Raw genomic sequence first — 19,748 nt, 5'->3', positions numbered from 1 at the left:
CGGTTGGGGTAAGGCTGGCGCAGCATCTTGTAGAGTGGCAAGCCATTACTTCGGATGTGTGGGTTCTGGAGATCATAACCCACGGCTACTGTCTTCCTTTTTGGCAGAGGCCTCACGACAATCCACCAGGGAACCTCTCTTTGAAGTGTCCGGAGCCGCTCCTTGCGCAGGAAATTGAAGCCCTACTGGAGAAAGGCACCATAGAACTGGTGCCTGTAGCGGAGAGGAACAAGGGATGGTATTTCCCTTATTTTTTGATTTCAAAGAAAGACTGGGGATTGAGACCCATCATGGACTTGCGCGGTTTGGACAAACTCCTCAGGAAGGACAAGTTCAAGATGGTGACTCTTTCTCAAGTCCTCCAGGCCCTTCAACTTCAGGACTGGTTGGTGTCTCTCGACCTCAAGGATGCTTACTTCCATGTGCCGATCCATCCCAAGCACAAGAAGTACCTGAGGTTCGCGGTTGGCGACTCGCACTTTCAGTTTCGGGTCCTGCCGTTCGTATTGACCTCCGCCCGAGGGTTTTCATGGTGGTGGTGGCAGCGCATCTCAGGAAAGGGGGGATTCACGTCTACCCCTACCTGGACGATTGGTTGATCAGGGGGAGCTCTTCCGAGCAAGTCCTGGATCATCTGTCAGTCACCTGCCACACCCTTCACAGGCTGGGCTTCTCCCTCAATTTAAAGAAGTCCCATTTGACACCAACGCAGCGGCTCCAGTACATCGGAGCAGTGCTCAACACGTCCCTGGGGCAGTGTTTTCCTCCTCAGGTGAGGGCTCTTCACATTCAGCAGATGGTGCACAAGTTTCAGTTTTCCCAGGATCTCCCAGCGTCCGAGTTCTTGAGACTGCTCGGCTTCATGGCATCCTGCATTCTTCTGGTGCCAGAGGCTCGTCTGCGGATGAGATCTTTGCAGTGGGCACTCCAGCTCCAGTGGTCTCAGTCCTCCGGCAGGCTGTCGGACCATTTTCAGGTGCCGCCCTCGGTGGCCCGGGACCTTCTGTCGTGGGCCGTCGAGGGCAATCTGATGAAGGGGGCCCCATTTTGGCTGCCCTGGCCGGAGGTGACGATCGTGACGGACGCATCCCTCACGGGATGGGGAGCTCATGCCAAGGAGTTGACAGTCAGCGGTCGTTGGTCTCCGTCGGAGTCCAGACTCCATATCAATCTGTTGGAGCTGAGTGCCGTCAGGCTAGCCCTGAAGGTTTTTCTGCCGACTGTGCGCGGAAAGAGTGTCCTGATTCTAACGGACAACATGGTGGCCATGCACTACCTCAACAAAAAGGGGGGGGCAGGGTCACTTCCGCTGTGCAGGGAGGCGATGCAGCTCGAATTCTGGGCCATCCAGCAGGAAGTTTTGATCTCGGCTGTTCATCTGGCCGGAGACGACAACGAGACGGCGGACGCTCTGGGCAGGCAGAGCTCAATCTCTCACGAGTAGGAGCTGGCTCAGGAGATTCTCCTGGAGATCGTCGCCCTTTGGGGGACCCCTCAAGTGGATCTCTTCGCCTCCAGTGTCAACCGGAAGTGCGAAAGGTTTTGCTCGCGGGAATTTCCTCCAAAAGGAGCCTTAGGAGACGCGTTCGTGGTGGAGTGGTCATTCCCACTGCTGTATGCGTTTCCTCCAGTCCCCGTCATCCCGCAAGTGCTGCGGAGGTTACTGAGGTTTGGTTCCCAGATGATCCTCATTGCTCCGGCGTGGGCCCGGAGGACGTGGTACCCGGTCCTTCTAGACTTGTCCATCTGCCCTCCACGTCGTCTTCACTACTGAGACGATCTGCTCTCACGGGAGGGGGGGTCAGGTTCTCCATCCAGAGGTCAGATCCATCAATCTTCACGCTTGGCTTCTGAAAGGTTGAGGTATAAGGATTGGGACCTCCCTGAAGACGTGATGGAGGTGTTGCTCTCGGCCAGACGGCCGGCAACAAAGTCTCTGTGCCGTTGGAGAAAGTTCTGCGACTGGTGCAGAGTTAAGAATGTGGATCCTTTTGAATGCAACATTCCCATGGTTCTGTCTTTTTTGCTTTCTTTGGCCGACAGGGGCTTGCAAGTGGGGACCATTAAAGGTTACCTGGCGGCGCTGTCCATATTTAAGCGCTTTTCTGAGGAGTGTTCCTATTTTAAGATTCTTTTAATTTCGCAGTTTTTGAAAGGGCTCACTAATGTGTTCCCTCCGTCACCTTTTCTGGTGCCAGGTTGGGATTTGAACCTTGTTCTTAAGTTTCTTATGGGTTCTCCGTTTGAGCCTTTACATTCTTGCCCTTTGAGGCTGTTGACTCTGAAAACTGTGTTTTTGGTTGCGGTTACTTCCGCTCGCAGAGTGAGTTAAAGGCACTTTCAGTTAAGCCACCCTTCACTGTGTTTCAGAAGGACAGGGTTGTCCTTAGTTTGTCCTTCTTTTTTTCCGAAGGTGCTTTCGGAATTTCATTTGAGCCAGAAGATTGTTCTTCCGGCGTTCTATCCTCCTCCACATACTGGTAAGGAAGAGGAGAGGCTCCATAGGCTTGATCCTAGGAGAGTGCTGGGCTTTTATATTTCGCGCATGTCCTGGGTCAGAGTGGACGATCAACTTTTCATTGGTTACGCTGGAAAGCGTTTGGGACAAGCTGTGACGAAACAGACTTTGTCTCGTTGGATTATTTTAGCTATCTCCGAGTGTTACCGCTTGGCGGGTACGGACCCTCTGGCTGGCTTGCGGGCCCATTCTACCAGGGGAGTGGCTGCGTCTACTGCCCTGCAGAGTTGAGTTCCTATTTGTCACATCTGTGATGCAGCCACCTGGGCTTCAGTACATACTTTTGTACTTCACTACTCCCTCGATTCAATCAGAGGGCAAGATCTGGCCTTTGGCAAGGCAGTTCTCTATTCCGCAATTTGATTGGGCATGCTAAATTTGTATTCTAAATTCTTTCCCACCTCCTTGCTTGGTACTGCTTTGGGAGTCTTGTCATAGATATGGAATACGTCGGAGGACACAATCCCCTCGAAGAACAAGTTACTTTCTTACCTGGTAACGTTCTTTCGATGGGATGGTCCGACGACGTATTCCATATCGCTCCCTCCCTGCCTTCCCCGCTGCAGAATTTCTTTTGTGATTGCAGTTTGCGTTCCGCAAGGCCTTGTGTGTCTGACTGGCAGAAAACTGGTGGCACACGTTCTGGGAAAAAAACTATAACTGAGGCTATGGGCGTCGTGCGTCCTTATCACATCGGGTGACGTCGGCCGTCGGAGGAGGTCCTCGGGGACGGCGCATCAACGTCATCGACGCAGGACGTAGACGCCAAAGATTTTCCGAAGCAGCACAGCTGTGGACATTACCTGTCATAGATATGGAATACGTCGTCGGACCATCCCATCGAAGGAACGTTACCAGGTAAGAAAGTAACTTGTTCTTCGCCCAGTGAAGGTTATGAAGATCTCTTTCGGACATTAAGCTCTCCAGAAGTCTGCCTCTTTCAAAAATTGGCACAGTTCTAGCAAGATGTGTTTTTTGATCTCCTCCATTGTCTGTGCATTTAGCATTAAAGTCGCCATTAATTATCACATGATTGCAGTGACAAGTCAGAGATGCCTCATCCAGAATCTTTGCTATGAAGCTCATGTATGAATCACTGGTGATGGCGTCCGGATTCCAGTATGTGTTTATATTAAAATAGTCTCCGGTTGGGCTAGGCATGCGTTTCCAGGTGAGTAACATCGCCTGTATTAACAGCAATGAAAAAACTAGTGTGTGGATGTCAAGGTCCGATCCAGAGCGTATTGCTGTCAATAGACCACCTGTCGATCTGCTTGTAGGGCCTTCTTTAGCTGGTTTAAACGCAATCGCGTAGCCGTCTAAATGCTGCTTGCTGGAAAGCCAGGTCTCCTGAAGGCATAACATAGGTGGCCGAAGCCTCAAGTGTTCCAGGAGCCCATTTTGATGTGATCAACTTGTCCCATTGAAATACAGCCCTCAGCGCCGAGTTGTAGGTCTCCGACCCTGGTTTTAATGGCTACTTTCTATTGGGCATAGTTGAAGCTGGTGCTGAACAGACCCACCTTTTCGTGTCTGTAGCTTGCATGGTTTTAGCTTCGGTGATTGACATTTTTAGTTGGTTAACCTTCGCAAGGTTGTAGTCAAAGCTAAGTTTTGATTTTTTTTTTCGCTGGTCCTGATGGCCTCCGGTCGAGCTCTCTCGCGTCTTCTGCTTGCGCATAGTCTCGTACGTTGGTTACAGTTCTTTTATAGCCGGTAGCTTTAACATCTTGTGTAAATGGCGCCTTGGGTTTTTGAGTATGGCTGTCTTCGTCACTATAACGCCTCGATCTTCTTTCGAGAACTCTGGTACTGGGTCAGTGGTACAAGGACTCTTTGTTATTCTAACCGACATCCCGCCTTTGGGCATGGGCACCCTTGGATCCTCTTACTCTTGGGATTGATCTATCCCAGCTTTCCTCCACGTATTTTCCTCGATGTTGGTTAAATTCTTTCAGATCGTATCCCAGGATCGTAAAGCTTTCTTCTGCCTTTGTAAGCAGTTTTTTATTATTTTCGAATGGATGTGGAGTAAGGAGCAGTCTCTTTGACCGCTGGGACAAGGTTCCACTATCCAAATGTCTTCATTCTGTAATTGGCGCAAGTTCGGGATTCGTTTCAATAGTCCCAGTATGGTGGTTCTGTTCAAAATTAGGTTATCACCGCGTTTGTGTGTGCGTTCTAAGTACATGAGCTGTGGATTTTTCTAGTCAGCAGCTTTGTTTTTCTTCCTCTTGTGTCCAAGTACAAACCCTGCCCATCAGTTGAGTAAGTTCTTTCATTGCTGTATCTGCAACCATGTTTTCTATTCGGGGCTGGGCTTCAGATACTTTCCTTATCACAGCGTTGAGATGATCTGTTAAATAGATTGCTTTTCCCAGTTAACAGGGTCTTCGCTTTAGATCCCGCTTGGTGTTAGTCGTCTCTGCTTCTGTGTTTAGCCTCAAGCTTCTTTTCTCTTTCTTGCCTTGGCTCATTGTCCGAGCCTCGTTTAGTGCACTTTTTGTAGGTCTGTGGGGGCCTTTCACTCTTGGACTGCACAATTACAAAAGGAGGGGATGTTGGTTCAGTTATAAAAACCTTTTTCTTTGGCTCGTTCTTAGAGTTGTTATTGTCACAGGCATCAGCTTTTCTTTTTTGTATTGGTACGTTGTTGATTTCAGACTGAGATCTCGATCACATACATGCTCATGTTCATCAAGTCGACTGAAATATCTTCGCCACCTTCCAAAGCAACTTTTAATGTGTTGCTGCATGTTTTGGCGCATTTCCAGCCACCTTTGTTCTTTTAGTTTCAAGTGAAAATCCTCTGTCTTGATTTTTATTGGTCCGTTTTTTTTTCGGAACCTTTTCTGATGGCTTCTATCGGTTCTCAGACGGTTTGTGGTGTAGTTTTTGATACAGTGCCACTCTCCTTCATCAGATTTGATTGATTGAATATCTCAAAGGTGAAATCGTTTTTTTCCATTCATTCCTTTCACCTTTTTTGTGAAATCTGGTGAAGAATTTGTGGCACTTAAACTAACCTCTGGGTCAGTGATGATACAGCCGTTTTAGCTTTGCTTTCTTCCACTCTTTCCATTGTTTGACTTTTGAATTTTTGGTATCGCTGAATCACCGTTTGTTCTGCCTTCAGTTATTGGCATATTTGTTGCTTGGTTCCAGGGGTTAAGCTGCCTTCCAGCTTGCGTTCCAGTAATTAGATCAATTAGTTCTTGGTTCTCTTGAACCTTTGTTTGTGTAGCAGCCGCAAAGCCGTTGCTGGTTTTGATCAAATGACTAGTACCTGTATTTTGTTAATCAGGAGGGGTTCTGGCAGACTCCAATCTTTGTTTGGTTGTTGGATGTCGCTCCAAGTCTTTAGCCGTTATGAAGCCCTCTAGGTAATTCAGCTTGGTGTGCATAAGTGCTACGAGTGATGTCTGTCTGGTCTTTAAGCGTATCGTTTACAGCTTCATAAAGCTTTCTAAACGGTGCCAACGCTATTGTGACCGTGGCCATAATGTTCAAAAGGTCAGGTTTTTCTGGCGAGTATCTTTTGTTTGCGGTATGTCACTTAAACGTTGTGATTGTAGTGGCGTACTTGGAAGGAGATTTCTGATTGATAGCACCTGGTCAGTCTTCCTCCTAGGTCGAGGAGTTAGAGGGTTTTGTTCTTCCTGATCTTCAACTGCTCAGTCACCAAAATATTTAGTGTTGGAGCTCCCGGGTTTACATTGTCTGTAGTTCTGAGTTTCAATGTTGGTATTTCTTTGTTGGTAGACGTTGGGAGGCTGGCATCAAGCTCTTTCTGTAGAGCATTATTTGAAATGGTCTTGCATCAAGGTGGTGACAGCAGGGCGGTATCTAAGATAGAGGCATGGTGTAGCTGGTCGATGCTATTAAGTTTCTGTTTTGTCGAATCTTGCCCAAAGATCAATCTCTCAAGGTGGACATTAATTCCCTCAAATATATCTGCATCCAAAATATCATTTGCTCCTGCTTCTGAAGGAATGTCTCTTTTCATAAAGACATTTTCTAGAAGATCTCTTTTGGATTTCGTCGAGGATCTCTGAGGACTCGGCTCTTTTGGTGCTTTTAGGTTAGTTTGTTGGTTTATGCAGGTTCTTACTGTCACTGAATATTTTATTTTTTAGATGCACGATAACCCTGGGCTTATGCCCACGGTTTGGTGATCTTTTGTGAGGCGTTGCGTGTTCTTTTGGACAGACTTTTTTCTCTAGTTCTCTCCTGTGTAATTTAGATAGGCAAAGACCCTATCTCAGGGAGCCTAATTAAGTCATCGTCATCTTCAAAAGAATTTCCTAAAACTGTTTTCATGCTCAGTTTGGAATATGAGATTGTGAGAGTCACGGCTTCATTTGATGATATTGGGTTTTCCTGAATAGTTGGTCTTGCCCCTGAACTGTTCTTATCTTGGTGGTTGTATGACATCAAAGGTGGAGCGCCTTCCACCGGACTCCTCAAATCTTCTTTTTCTATTATAGGGTGTACTTCTATGGTAAACTTTTGTTTCACAGTGCTTATTTGTTCATGTTAAGCTGAAGACAATGTCATGGCAGGAGTGCCATAGGACTTGCTGTTTGTGGCAAGTCCAGGGCTCTGGCCGTCCTGGGGAGGGGGAGTAGCCTCCACTACGTTTGAGGGCTCTAAGATTGTTGCTTTTGATGAGGTTTTCCCCGACAGTTTAGGTTCTAGTTTGCCGTGGCACAGGTTGTCATGGCCACAGGCCCCAGAACACAAAAATCACACCATCTCATGGGTCACTTGATTCACTTATGTCCCTTTTGGGACCCATAAACACAAGGGCCCTGGCTGGACTCAGTCCCTGTGCCTTTGGCGCCAGGCTCATATAGAGATGTGAGCAGGAACACTTTATTTCAGTGCAGGAGGAATGCTTTTACTTTATTTCAGTGCAGGAGTGCTGTTATTTTACAAGAACTTTCCAGGAGCTGAAAGCCTTTGTTCCAGAGAACATCCTCATGTGCTGACTCATCGGATGTGGCTCCCTAGGCCTGGTCTTCATGTGCTGACTCATCGGGTGTGGCAGGCAGGCTGAACCTGGTGGGCATGGCTTCCGAAGCTCTGCTATATATGCTTCTCCATCCTTAAGGCCAGTGCTTCGTGTTACTGTGCACTAGCTTGCAACGTGACGCTCCCCACCGCTTGGACCAGTTTATTTACCTTTGAAACCAGGCGTTCTCCTGCATACTCGCCTCCAGCAAACCGGTGCTTCATTGCTTCATCTGCAGACTCGTCTCCTGACGTCCAGTGATCTTGATCCCAACGCCACAGCACCGCACTCCGCATCCACAAACTCGGACCCGAAGAAGAAGAAGAAGAACCGTGCCGCATTTGAACCCCACGTGACCCCTAGTTAACTACTTACCAGCTATTGTACCGCTGCAACTTGGTTCCTCATTCCCTCCGGCTGCCGCATCGAGCTCTGCAGCTTCTGCTGGGCCGGCAACATCACCTGCAAGGGAAGAAAGCAAAAGAACAAACATCAAAAGTGGAACAGACAGCAATACAAGACAACAAACTTTACAATACAAGAAAAACAGACGAGGAAAGACAAAGGCAAACAGGAACACTTACCTGAAGTATGGTGGTTTAGTCACAGCAGGACTGGACTACCACGTGCAAGGGACCAGTGAAGCAACTCGGTCCAGATCATATAAGCGCCACAGGCAGAAGAAGCAGGATGGAGTGCTCACCAAAACTAATCAACAGCAGCAGTCCCGAGCAGCATCACCTATTACCGCCAGTCACCACATAAGCGCAGTGCGCGAAGTCGGACCCGAGCGACCTCACCCCCGGGAGGGCTGCAACCGTGCCCCAACGCCTCTGCAGAGACAAGGTGAGCATAACACCCACAAGTATCCCTCTTTGTCACGGCCAAGTGCCCTCTGTTTGCCACCAGGGGAGGAGTGGGTAGAAACTCTATAATACCCTGTTGATCAATTGGGTTATACTCTGGGTATGCTTTTCCTCCGGTTCCTCTCTTCCCAAGGGTTCTGGAGAGGTTCTCCAGCTGTTGGAATGCCACTCTCATCCTTTTAATCCCTCAGTTGCCAGCTCATCTGGTTCTCCGGCAAAGTTGAAGCCTAGAGGGAGGGATCGATTACCCTTCCAGTAACACATGATCTCAGCCACAGCAGGGCAGCGTCTTACCCCTGCCCTTAGTTACTGAACTGAGCAGCATGCTTCACGCACAGCTCACCATAGGTCATCAGCAGAAAATATGGAGATAATTTAGGCAGCCAGGAACTAATCTACCCATGCCCATTAAAGAAATAATTGGACCAGGTTATGTTACTGAGGCTCTGGACATACATGTCAATCCCTTGACCTACCCTCTGAAGTATATTTTTTCCTTGGAGCCTGTGAGAAACCTGAAGATATCTCACCCGTTAGTCCCTGTGGATCTATCATCCAGGTGGCCAGGACACAGTCCTCGCTATTGGATCCAGTTCCTGGGAGTGGACCAGTGCAGGAGGATCACCTGTGTGAGGAGTCCTCGTGGAGTGGAAGTAGGACACCGGAGGGTGAGACGCGTTATCCCCTTCCCAATGACACCTTTTCACCATCATACCAGGTAGGATATCTAGGAGCTCAACTCCTCCACTTTTCCGACGCAAACACTTTCTCACGGACAGTTCACCTTGAGTGACAACAGACGAACACCCGGCCTGTATACATGACATGTCCCAAGAAGGTCAGGCAGAGTCAGACAATTATTCCATCACACTGCCCCACACAGATAAAATGCGGAGCACGAAAGCACACCCTGAGCAAGGCAAAACGCACAGGGAAGTAACAGTTCCAAGATGGCAGTTTGATATAAGGAGAAAGACGGCGAGACCAGAAAGAGTTGCAAGAAGGAAGTTACCCTTGGCCTTTTAGGAGAAAGGCTGCTACTTTCAAGAACCCTCAAGAATAAGAAACATAAGACTGGAAATTAAAGCTGAAGAAAGGTGCATTGTGTGTCGAAGGTACCCGGGGCGCTCCTGAATCGATAGCAGAGGCGGGAAGGATAGTTTGCCGCTGTGGTACTGTCATTGGCTCCTGCAACAAAACAACTCCAATAAAGTCAGCATAGCCTCCTAGTTGGAGAGACTGATGGTAGACCAAAACCAAGGTTACAAGCAGCAACATTCTTTAAATAGAACCGTATGTGAAGCGTTGCTCATCAATGCAAGTGTATTTGGAAATGAAGAAACAAATGAACTTTGTGATTCAACTTTGGGACGCAACCCAAGATACTATATACAAAGTGGTCCGGCAACATGTGGGTGCTCACTCTAAGGTCTGTTAGGTATCCAACTTGGGGTGTAAAATTGTGATCTGTAACATCGAAGTGGTCCTGCAACGGCTCAAGCCAAACCCTCTGTGCACATTCAAAAGTCTTTCATAGCCATAATCGAACTGCATTTCGTCTGAGCCCGGTTGAGGGAGATTAACTGTAAAAAGAAGCTCTGAGCCCGGCTGAGGGGAATCCGGGGTGAAGAGTGAGTCACCCGAGAAAAGACATACGAACTGCAATTAGTCCGAACCCGACTGAGGGAGATTAACTGTAAAAAGAAGCTCTGAGCCCGGCTGAGGGGAATCCGGGGTGAAGAGTGAATCGTCCTACTTGAATACTTCCGGCCCTCTGAAGCCAGAGACTTTTGATAACTTGAGAGACTTGGGCAGAGAAAGCCGTGATGGGTGTAATGAAATTGTGTCCTCGTGACGAAAAAGGCCAAGAGTGTGCTATGCTCGAGTGAACCGCCTTGTCCCGTGCTGAAAACTTTTCTTTTTCATGAACATTTTCCCACAGCATTTGTAACTTAGTGGTAAGGATTGGCAATAGGTTTTTAGGTATAGGCCCTTTTATTTTGATGAGACTCCACTAGGACTGCAATATTATTCGATGGTCGTAGCTTGCTCCCATCTTAGATTTAGGTAGAAGTTTTTCACACCCTTGATAAAGTTCAATAAACACCCTTGAACTGTGGTCACTTGTCTGTCTTACTTTGATACCATGCCTTCCTTACAAGCCTCTGTAATCAAGGATGACTCCTGTTGATCTCATCTGCCAGCAATCGGGACCCATCACACTACCCTGTATGTCTATTTCCACTTCCAACCTGGTTGTTTTCAGACACCTTGAGGATCCCACCAGACACTAAATTTTTGTCAAGAGACCGCATCCTGTTTGGGATTTGAACATTGTCCTTTTATCAAACCCTTTGACCCTTTAGCCTCCACTGCACTCAAGATTCTGACATGCAAGTTTGCACTTCTGGTGGCTCTCACATCTGCACGCAGAGTCAGTGAAATTCATGCTCTATTGGCTTTTGAGCATTATACAATTTTCCACACTTTTATGCCCTCATCCAACCTTTTTGCCTAAAGTAGTTCCCACATTTCAGATCAATGAAGGGTCTTGCGCACCTTTTTTACAAACACCCTGTCTTTGTCGGATGTCGCTCTTCATTCCCTTGGTATCAGGAGAGCACTTGAGCTTGAACTGCATCGAGTAGTTTAGGAGATTTGATGCCCTTTTTGTTACTTTTAGTGGTCCTCACCTCTCTGGCCACTATTGCCAGGTGGCTAGTTTCAGGCCCTGCTCCTCCATGCAAAAAAACACAAGCCTCCTAAAGGCATTCATGCTCACACCATGGAGCCAGAGCTACGGATTTTTAGCGCAACATCCCTTGGGATGTGATCAGCAGGGCTCACACATGGTCTGCATCATCTGCGTTCTGCATGCATTATTGTTGCAAACTCAGTTCCAGCTCTCGAACCATTTTTGGACCGACTGCCCGAAGCAATCTTATCTTGAGCCAATAGGGTTTCCCCCTTCCCAAAGTTGCTTCTTATTTTGAAAGGTCCCATGAATGTGGAGGGAAGGGGATGGGATGTATCCATAGCCCCCTTTTGTCGATTCAACCCACCCTCAGTCCCCCGTAAATCGGATAGAAGACAGGTTAATGACTGATGCCGGTGGAAGGAGTAGCATCGTCGGGCGCTCCCAGGCACGCCCTTGTGTGTGACAAATTTACAGAGGAAGTTTTTTTTGTGGTGTAAAAGTCTCCACTCCTGTCCATGTGGCATGGACTCCCAACCAGTATGGAGGAAAAGGGGACTGTGGACTGGAGTACAGTAGTTACTGGTGAGTATCTTTTATTTCTTCGCAAGTTGTGCCTTTTGATTATGCTCTGCAGTAATTGACAATGCTTTACTTAAACAGCCTGCAGACCATTAATGAAATTAATCCTTTAAATTGATGCAAGGTATGGGTGTTCAATCATGCACCAAGATAAAGGTATTAAATCATGAACCTTGTATTTATTTTTCTACAGGAAATGGCAGCCATAGCAGCTTTTCTGCAGCCTGGGGCTCCTCGACCGTACCCGGCTCATTATATGGATACAGCCATTCAGACATACAGAGACATTTGCAAGTAGGTTATCATAAGGATCCTCTATCAGTGTTTACTTTGTTACTGTAGTCTCTGTTTTTTTTTGTGGCTTATACTTATTAATATTTTGAGATGGAAGTTGAACTAGCCATGGCATTGACCAGCACTTTAAGGAAGGGGATATTTCTTGTTGCGGTGAGACCCTTATTGGTTGTTGGGATGGCAGTTTTAATTAATGTTTGAGGAAAATAATAGTTTCAGGCTTATGTGGCCACCTCTCAGAACACATTTGCAGAGGCATTCTGAGACCGGGGAGTTGAAGCCGCCCGTTAAGCCGTCGGAAGTGGAGGAAGGTAATCCTTCTAGCCAGCAGATTTTCAAGTAATCCTATTGTTTCATATGGATTCCTTTGAATCCTATTATCGCATATACTCAAACTGAAATGCCATAACTTGCAGCTACTCCCCACCACCCACCCACCCACCCACCCCCTCCACCTCTGGCTGTCTCACATCCTGACACAGCCCTGTCTCTGCTCTACTCTTCAAGTTCTGATACGCTTGATGCTTTTGCCTCTGTCATGAGGATCTGTTTGAAGTCCAAAGCCAAGTGCAATTCCTGGTAGGACTCTGACCTAGCTACACTTAAATGTAAGTGTAGGGCCGCTGAGAGGAAATGGAGGACTTCCTGTTCATCCTCTGACAAACTGGCCTGTCGCCAGCTACAAAGGCAATACCGACCCTCTGTCCTCACCAAGAAGAGAGTCCACATTCAAGCTCATGTCTCTGCGGCATCTAACAACTCGGCCGAACTCTTTAAAATCTGCAAGGAGCTGGCCAACTCTGCTGCAGTCTCTACCCCTCCTGTTGCCTCCCAGGCTCTTTGCAATGCCCTTGCCTCTCAATTCATTTAAAAAACCCAGGACATCCTGTCCACCCTCTCCCCCCACACCCCTCCTCTTCCCTCTCCATCTGTGCTTGCTGACCCTCCTTTAGCCACCCTCCCACCATCCTTCTTGTCCTTTCCTCTTTTCACCCCTGACGAGGTTGCTAAACAAGTCCGATCTATGAAAGCCTCTTCAAAACAGGTTCATCCCTGTTCCTCTAAAAACCATCAAGGACCACATTGACACCCTCGCTCCAGCCCTTGCTGATTTTTGCAACCACTCCTTTGCCTCGGGATCCTTCCCCTCCCCTCTGAAGCACTCCTTTGTGCATTCTCTTCTCAAGAAACCCACAGCTGATCCTTCTTGGCCAGCTAACTATCGCCCAATTTCCATTACTCCCTTTCTTGGCAAACTCCTGGAAAATTTGGCCATCTCTCAGCTTAACCTTCATTCCAATTCTGTTGGCTGTCTCCATGACCACCAGTCTGGCTTCAGAGCTGCCAGAAGCACGGAAACTGCTCTCCTGAACATCCGTGAAGATCTGCTCTCCAGCCTTGACTCTAACATTCCCTCTGTCCTCATCCTCCTCGATCTCTCTTCTGCCTTCGACACAGTCAACCATACCATCCTGCTCAACCGTCTCTGTGAAAACCTGGGTATCACTGATCAGGCTCTGGCCTGGCTGATCTCCTTCCTCTCAGATCGACCCTCCCAGGTCCAACTTGGGTCCTTCCTTTCATCTATCTTCCTCTCTACCTGTGGTGTTCCCCAGGGGTCTAACCTCTCGCCCTGGCTTTTCAACCAATACCTGGCAACTCTCGCCCACTGCATTGCCATTTTATGCTCAAATTTCCAGTGCTACCCTGACGACACTCAGCTCATTTTCAGGCTGCCCTCTGCCATCTCCTCTCCCTCTCTCATCTCCGATTGCCTAACTGCCATTCAAGATTGGTTTGCCGCCAATGATCTTTGTCTGAATGCCAGCAAGACGGAGATCCTCCTCATCAGCACACCTTCACCATCCTTTCCCCTCACTCTCTGGCTGGCCTCCCTTGGCCCTCTTCCTACCCCCACCTGCGAGGCTAGGAACCTCGGGGTAATCTTTGACTCCTCCCTTTCCTTCTCCGCCCACATCTCTGAGGTCTCTAAAAAGTCACATTTCTGACTGCACCTCCTCAGAGGTACTCTGCCTTTCCTCTCCTTCCCCCAGAAGCTCATGGTATCCCAAGCTCTGGTTCTCTCTAGCTTGGACTATTGTAACAGCCTCTATCTAAATCTGCCTGCCTCTACTCTCCGTCCTCTGAAACTAATCCAGAACAGGACTGCAAGACTTGTCCTTGGCCTCAAGCCCTGGGATCGTATCTCTCCAGCTCTGAAATCTCTCCACTGGCTCCCAGTGGATGCAAGGATTAAATTCAAACCCCTCTGCATTGTCCACAAGGCTTTCTGGTGCCTGGGTCCAAAATACCTTCAGCTATCCCTCTGCAAATACCTCCCCTCTCGAGCTCTTTGCTCCTCTACCTCCAACTCCCTCAGGGTCAGTCGTTTTTCTAAGAAATGAACTGGGGGTAGATCTCTGTCTTGGGCCTCCCTCTGGAGCAGCCTCCCTGCCACTCTAAAACTTGAGGAGAACCATCTCTGGTTCCGGAAGCACCGCAAGACCACCTTCTTTTCTTCTGCCTTCGCCCCCGCTCTCCCCTGCTGATCTGTTCTCTCCTGGCACCATGCACCTGGCCACCCTTTGTCCTTTGGGCCCAGGTACCTGCTCATCCTACCACCCTCCCGCACTGCTTCCGGGCCACCCCTTGCATTGATATCTATCTGTACCCATACAGCTCCCCCTTTTTCTTCCTGTACTTATCAGAACTACCCTGTCTGCTGCCTTAAACCTAGCACTTGCAAATTGCTGGCTGCATTACCACTGTTTGTTGCCTTTATTATTTATTTATTGTTATTTATCTGTTTCTCCTCTGCTTCGCACTTTCCACCTCTCCCCCTTCCATACACTTTTCCCCTCCCCCCTGCACTTGCGCGTTCTCAATGTCACTGGGCCTAGTAAGATTGCTGTTTTGTTCTCCTGTTCCCCTCCCTTGCCTTGTCGCGCTCTGAAACACTTGTGTACGAGCGCGATAGAAATAAAATATCAATCAATCAAAGCTATTAGTTATGCTCTTGTCTATCAACTGTGATTCTGAACCCCTCAGTGGAATATTTCCTGAGAGTAGGTTGTCACCCATGGACAATTCAATATGCAATGCAGGAAAGGACTGGTGTGCCGCAGAATGAGGTTAGTAAAGGTTGGCTACTGTAAACTGGAGCAAAAAAGGAAACCCATGTATCTTTTCACTGGTAAATCAATCCAAAGGAACATAAGGTGACACATTGTGGCGGGATCAGAGGTTTGGAAAAATCACCCTAATCCTCAATGAGCAAAAAATGTGTCCATTAATGCAGATGGGCAGTAAAGATGTTTGGCTTAGTTATGGCTGTGTCATGAAGGAAACGCATGATACTGAGCAATTGCAAGGGAGACTGTATAAAATGGTTCAGCTTTAAGCAGTTATCAACCTCCACCATACTCGTGACCAAAAGAATCTTAGGAGTATGAGTTTCGCAGAGCAATGCATGCTTTTTCTGCGGGTAAGGAGAGATTAATCACTTGACAGAATATCAACAGACAAAATAAACCACACAATAGCAATAGGCATGTTAAAACTGTTTAGAAAAGTATTGAATTCCTAAGTTAATAGCAACACCTACCCATCAGCAAGCTCTGTAGTTATGACATTTCTTCCCAGATTTGACACTTTAAGGAGACAGTAATGTTAAGTATTGACTACATTGACTCTGCCTTGATCCTCTCCATGAATGGTGTTAATTTAAGTAATTCATTATTCCTCTGATTCAGGCTTTGATGAATCCAGGGAATTTGTCCCTTCTCCCCAAGGTGGAGCCATCCTGTTGGGGACTAGGGAGGTGAGTCTGCTATGCTTAACCTCTGTGGGACAGAGCATGCCAACACCTACATGGGGTAACCCCCCATCCCGCTACCCCCCATATTCGAGGAAAGGCAATCCGTAGATAGGGCTCGGGTTTATACTCCCCGTGTCCCAAGAAACAAATCACTTTATTGGTTATATTGTATTCTGCCTCTGTGATAACTGGCAACTCTACACAGGAATGGCTGTTGTGGTTTCTGACCCTTTTCAGACACTGTCCATATCTGGAGGGATGGAGACACCGTTGTGTTGTGGGGAAAATAAAGCTCTGATCCACTCGGATGCAGTGAGTGAGAGCCAGTTGCAGAGCAGCGGAGGCCGGGCAACCTCCTCCTGAGATGAGTGGCAGCAGAGCAGAAGTAACCACCCAGCCTGCCAAACGAGGGTGTAGGACAACCCTGCAGAAAACACGGCAGGCCTGTAAGGAATCGGACCGAAGAGGCCTGGTGCCGGAGAGCAATGAGCAGAAGTGGACATCCGCGCAGGACTAAAACGCTGTGACGAATAGAAGCAGAAGCCCTGCAGACAGACAGTGGGAAGGGTGCCAAGACTCCAAAAGATGCAGAACCAGAGGAAAAACCCTGGGAAGAGAAGCCATGACACCTTACTGGGACCCCACCCGAAGGAGCACTACTCAGAAATACTTCGTCACTCCCGGGTACCGGGTGGTGGGCAGAGAGGCCTCGGGGAAACCCCATTAGGAGGTGAGAACCTGACCCAAGCCAGGTTGACACACCGACCCCAAGGCACGGTGAGAGAAACCAGCCCTCAAGATGGGGTGAAAGAAACCAGACCCCCAAACCTCAAGGCGGGGTGAAAGAAACCAGAGACCCGAGGCTCTGCCCCAAAGAAGGTGGAATTCTATAAGAGTAACTTGGTGCCCATTAGAAATGTGCAGGTTTTGTCAGAAACCAGCCACCATTCCTTTATTTGGGTAATGGCCCTTGTTGTACCTTTTTCTTAGAAGTTGAAATTAACTATCGTACTCGGCCTGACGACATTTCAGTTAATGCAAGAGCTAAGACATAGATAAGGAAGGGATGGGGAGAGTGGGAAGGAAATGGAAACAGACAGGCGACTACCGTACTAGGCCTGACGACATTTCTGGTAGAGCCGGAGAAAATCAAGAGATGAGGGAGAGGGGTGCAGAAAGGTAGGAGAGGAACAAAACAAGCAACTATCATACTAGGCCTGACGACATTTCAGATGTTGCTGGAGGGGTGCTGGGGAGGAAAAAACCAGTAAGGGTAGGAGACAGATGAGGTTGCTATCATAGTAGGTCCAGGGACAATTCTGATACAGTAAGTGCATAGAAGAAAGTATGGGAAGAGATAGGAGAAGGGAAAGGAGGAGAGAACGGAGAGTTAGTCGAAAGAGTGGAGAAGCAAGAGGGGAGAGTGAATACTATTGCAGAAGTCAGTAGTAACGCATAATGTTGCAAGCCAGGATACAAGATGAAGATCTTGTTGAAGAAAGCCTTTGCAGATCCAACAGACCCACCCAACTTCTTGCGAACACTCCCTATATTGGAAAAATTCTGACTAAAACGCCATGCCTCAACTTCAAACCTCCAGTGGGAAGCATTTGTTTCTACATGAAGTTTCAGGCCCACAATCCACTCATCTGCTTATGAGGTAAGACCTCTGGAAAAAAAACACATCATGTGTCTTTATCCTTTCTGGTCTGTGACGGCCTATGATACCGTGAACCACCAATGTGTCCTATGACGCTTTTATCTGATGCTCACAAAGGTTTGAGATGTTGCAACTTTTATTGAACTAACTGAATGTTTATTACGTCAGCATAAGGAGAAGCTGTTTGTTTTTAAGATGAAAAAGGATCTTCTTGTGCAAGAATCCACCTCTGAGCTTTCCATTACTTGCATCAAAGCGTTCCATTTTTAATTGAAATGCATGTGGAAAATAACTTACAGAGCAAATATAAATGTGGCTAAATACAGATCAAATAACTTGAAAATAAATATAGATAAATGCAGACGGTATGTGGAACAAATACTGTAAAGCCAGGAGCATTCCTTATAATTTATGAATTTCACATAACACAATTGTATTGTTCAAACCATCTCCACCAAAGTTGATCATTTTCAAGTCCGTTAGTGATTTGCAAGGCCTGATACTGACAGACTGCAGTGATTCTAACATTTAATAATACTTTACAACAGCCCTTTATAATCAGTGTCGTAACACATTTGGGGACCCCCCTGCGAGCCATGCTTAGGGCCGCCCCCACCCCTCTCCCTCAGCTCGGCAACAAATCATGGGTCGTGCAACACTCTGGGCCGGCCTAGATTACCACGCTTGCGCAATAGGCACGAGCGTGCTGCGTCATATAAATATATAAATTATACATTTAATTATACAGCACACTTTCTGCGAAAAAATTTTTGTACGGTAACACCAGTCCAAAAGTCCAATACATGCATGTCAACAACAGTGCACAGGAGCATTAATGCTTTCATTAATTGAATGCTTTGCTATTAAAAATGTCATGCCAAATGAAAACCTGTTCAACTGGCTGTACAATGTAGACCAGTCTAGACACGTAATAACACTACAGTAAAGCATGCCATGCCACATTTAGACATACTTAGACTGGTTGCACCAAAATGGCAGTCAAAGCAATAACACTTATCATGGTTGTTTTATCCAAGATGCCCAGACAAATATAGAATGCCACAGTAGGAAACAGCGAGATTGGCAGCAACCAAATGCCAGTCTGGCCAGGTAATTACACTTAGCAGAACTGCTTTATCAGAGATGCCCAGTTAAAGAACGTCAAGCCAAATTAAGAAATGACTAGACTGGCTGCACCAAAATGCTTCTCTAGCCACTAATACCACATATCATGCCTGCTTAGCCTGGAGATTGATTGCCATTGTGATTTATCCCACAATCCCTGCACCCCACACATCCCCTTTCCCTTCAACATCCTGCTCCAACCCCCAAAATCAGTACATAGGCCCAGAATTACCTCCACGTCCTCCTTCCTTGTCCCAGTGCTGATGTATGAGGCACCTTCCCTCATGGGTAAGGACAAGGAAGAGTGGGCCTGGAAGTAATGAAGATTACAGGTAACTAAGCCAGGCATTACCTCCATGTCCCGCTACCTCATCCCATTGCTTGTGTAGGAGGCAAAGGGCCTCATACACAAGTACTAGGATGAGGAAGAATGGGGATACGAGTAATGAAGATTAACAATAAGTAATCATGGCATTAAACACAAGCAGTGGCACAACGCAATTGATCTGAATGGGCTTCAGTCCTCTCCCTGAGCCCCTGAAAATTTTAGGCTATGTTGACTCGACCTGGCTGACCTACAATGCTGTTGCCAGACAGAACAGGACACAGATGTTAAACGGCACCTGTTTCTTGGTTAAGGCCCGGCAAATACTAATGTAAAGCATTTCAGTATTCGTTTTTAGGCAGTTGAAATCGTGATGTGGGTTTAGTACTTGCATGACAGCGGAGTGACTGGAAGGGCATAGCGGGGACAGGAGACCGCTCATTCTCACTGCAGTCCATAAGTGGGTGCTTTCAGACATAAAGGAGAGGTAACTTCTTGTAACATTGAAGCTGCACTAGAATAGTCTCATTAGAATGCATAAAGAAGTTAGATGCCCCCACACAAATAAGTTTCCCCCTACCCCATCGCTTGTGAAGTTAGCACCTCCCCCAACATTTGAAGGGTTAGGGGTTTCCCAAAATGTTGGTTTTGTTGAGCCCCTGAACACAAGCACACACACCATACACATAAATGCACACACACCCAGCCACCCATACATTTAAGTGTGCACCTTTTCACCATCCACTCACACACCCATACATTTGAGTGTGCACACTTTCACCATACACTCACACAGGCCTACCCAGGCTGCATCATGCACTCACTCATTAATGCACATTACATACATATACA

The 19,748-nt window shown here is 47.4% G+C and overlaps 1 protein-coding gene across 4 annotated transcripts in view; it reads left to right on the top strand.

Annotated features, from left to right (window-relative positions):
- Positions 1-19,748, top strand: part of TRAPPC8 (trafficking protein particle complex subunit 8) — a 2,435,788-nt gene that overhangs the window by 862,255 nt on the left and 1,553,785 nt on the right. For all 4 annotated transcript variants that reach the window (XM_069620968.1, XM_069620966.1, XM_069620965.1 and 1 more), the window contains one exon: positions 11,869-11,969. In XM_069620968.1, coding sequence (XP_069477069.1) covers positions 11,869-11,969 — 101 coding nt within the window. The remainder of the gene's footprint in view (positions 1-11,868; positions 11,970-19,748) is intronic.

Source organism: Ambystoma mexicanum, chromosome 5q (assembly GCF_040938575.1).
Source record: "Ambystoma mexicanum isolate Mex_15411 chromosome 5q, UKY_AmexF1_1, whole genome shotgun sequence".
Taxonomy (NCBI): domain Eukaryota; kingdom Metazoa; phylum Chordata; class Amphibia; order Caudata; family Ambystomatidae; genus Ambystoma; species Ambystoma mexicanum.
This window is presented reverse-complemented; position numbering and strand designations above follow the sequence as displayed.